Below are 2579 nucleotides of genomic sequence, written 5' to 3' on the forward strand. Positions count from 1 at the left end.
ATATATATATGTGTGTGTGTGTGTATATGTTTGTGTGTCTGTGTTTGTCCCCCAACATTGCTTGACAACCGATGGTGGTGTGTTTATGTCCCCGTAACTTAGCGGCTCGGCAAAAGAGACCGATAGAATAAGTACTAGGCTTCCAAAGAATAAGTCCTGGGGGCGATTTGCTCGACTAAAGGTTGTGCTCCAGCATAGCCACAGTCAAATGAGTGAAACAAGTAAAAGAAAAGAGTAAAAGAGGCTCAATGAATACAACTTGTTGAACTCCTATTAGTATACAAATATCTGTAGTAGTATTTCTCAATATTTTTAACTTTGAACTTTGGAGAGAAAAAAATTTACTCGTACAATTCACATGGAATGTCATGGAAAACTGTTTTAAAGAAAAAAAATTTTTTAGAAAATATACAGAAAAATATTGCTTGTCTTGCTTTATTAAAAATATATTTGATGATATTAGGGATTGCATATGAGGATTATTTAGTGCATATTCTTGTGTCTTCTATTGAAGACTCTGGCTAACCACTGCCTTGTGTATAACAAAGTTGTTCAATAACATGTTTTCCAAGACTTTTTTCAAGCATGAGTATAGATTTTATAAAGCCTTTAATTATATTTTTAAAGTTTGTAGTGTAATTAGATACTCCTTGTGGAGCACAGTTTGAGACTCACTGGTATACAGTAATTACTGTCTTTGATGGCATGTACAAAAAATAAAAAAAGAAATTGCCCATGGTCCTATAAGCTAATTTTGTCCCAGACTCTCTTCTTTCCAAGTGTATGCTGCTGAAATTGGGGTGAATCTAATAATTCGCATGCAGCTTTTCAAATACTGTATGTATTGATATTCTCAGTATTGTTTTCATTGCTTCTAAGTTCTAAGTATATTGTTTATTTTTCTTCTAAAAATGTTATGTCAACCACTTTCATTGTCTTTGTTTTCTTACAGAATCAAATTACATAAGATGACCAGTGTCCGACATGATCTCTTGAGCAAGGGAACCACCGGGGAAATGATAAAATTCTTCAACCCTGCTTCCAGATATGGAGGTCCTGTTCCAGAGCCTCTGTCTAATTATCTTGATGTAAATTAATTTCCACATTCCTTTTTCCATTTTTTTTTGTTTTACACAAATGTAAGTGTGAATGTGCTTTCTCAAAAATATTTGATAACAATATTTGGGATTGCATATGAGAATTATTTAGTGCATATTCTTGTCTTCTACTGAAGTCTCTGGCTGACCACTGCCTTGTGAGTAAGTTTGAAACAGAAACTGTATCAAACCGTGTGTGTGTGTGAGAGAGAGAGAGACTGAATGTTTGCATTTTGTACTCTGTAATGGTAAACGTTGACAATTTCATCTGCTAACACATCTTTTGAAGATGTGTGGAGGGTTAGTCCAAGAAGGGAGTTTGACTACGAGACATACTTCAATGATATGTACTTGCCTAACCCAAGTTAACACGAAAAAGCAAATGTTGAATGAATAAGTGTGTGTGTGTGCATATTTGCATCGTTTTCTTTTGTCTCCTGGTTAAAGGCATTGGTTTTCAATTGGCATCATACACAAACTGCAAGCGAGAGTGATGTGTATATGTGCGTGCTTGTGTGTGTATGTTGCTTGCCAACCATATGGCTTAGGGTTCAATCCCATTTCATGGCACTTTGAGTCCCTTCTGCTGTTGCCTTGGGCTGACCTAAGCCTTGTGAGTTTAGATTTGATAGACAAAAACTGAAAACCTGTCCAGCCATGGGGAAATATTACCTCTCTTGGAAATGGGTACCAGTTGGTGACAAGAAAAGCAGATGCTGTTGACAAGTTAGCCTCTTGTGACCCATGAAAGCTTGTAGAAATGGACATTAAAATTATAGCATTGCACCTTCACTACTAAGAAGATGGTATTGGTAATACTTCTTCCTGACAGAAAGCTAAACGGCATCCCGTCTAGGTTAATTCTCTTCCTAATCATTTGAGCTATATTACCCTAACTTTCATGACCTTGTCTAGCAATTTGATACTGTCATAATTACCTCTCTGTGGGACTTCTCCTTTACTCCTGTAACAATTGACTATGAGGCTTTGATAATAGTCAATGGCTCTGTCACCTTCCTATATAACATGATTAACTATATGGGTGACTAACCAATATCATACTCTAATATCATACCTAATATTTCCTTATAGGAAGAGATGAGATATCCTATTGCTGCTAGGAGATCCTATCTAATGGCTTTAGTGTTTTTGAACACTATAAGAGGGTGACAAGACTATTTATGTATATACCTAAGCTTTTCATTTGGTTTTTGGTAGTGCTTATAAGTTGGGTCTAGGAAGCATATTATATAATATGCATGTGTGTATATGTGCACATATCATCACAATGTCCTCTGAGGTTGTCAACAGGAAGGTATCTGGCTGTAGAAAATCTTCGTTAATGAATTCTGTCTCACCAATGCAAGCATAAAGTGGACTTTGAAACAATGATGTGTGTGTGTGTGTGTGTATAGATAGGTGTGTGTGTGTGTGTATATATATATATATATATATATACTTATATACATTTAAAAAAAATAA

The 2579-nt window shown here is 35.5% G+C and overlaps 1 protein-coding gene across 2 annotated transcripts in view; it reads left to right on the top strand.

The window, feature by feature from the left end:
* Window positions 1-2579, top strand: part of LOC106870172 (lysosomal aspartic protease) — a 24486-nt gene that overhangs the window by 8482 nt on the left and 13425 nt on the right. For both annotated transcript variants that reach the window (XM_014916170.2, XM_014916169.2), the window contains exon 2: window positions 953-1088. In XM_014916170.2, coding sequence (XP_014771656.1) covers window positions 953-1088 — 136 coding nt within the window. The remainder of the gene's footprint in view (window positions 1-952; window positions 1089-2579) is intronic.

This window comes from Octopus bimaculoides, chromosome 5 (assembly GCF_001194135.2).
Source record: "Octopus bimaculoides isolate UCB-OBI-ISO-001 chromosome 5, ASM119413v2, whole genome shotgun sequence".
In the NCBI taxonomy this organism is placed as follows: Eukaryota; Metazoa; Mollusca; class Cephalopoda; order Octopoda; family Octopodidae; genus Octopus; species Octopus bimaculoides.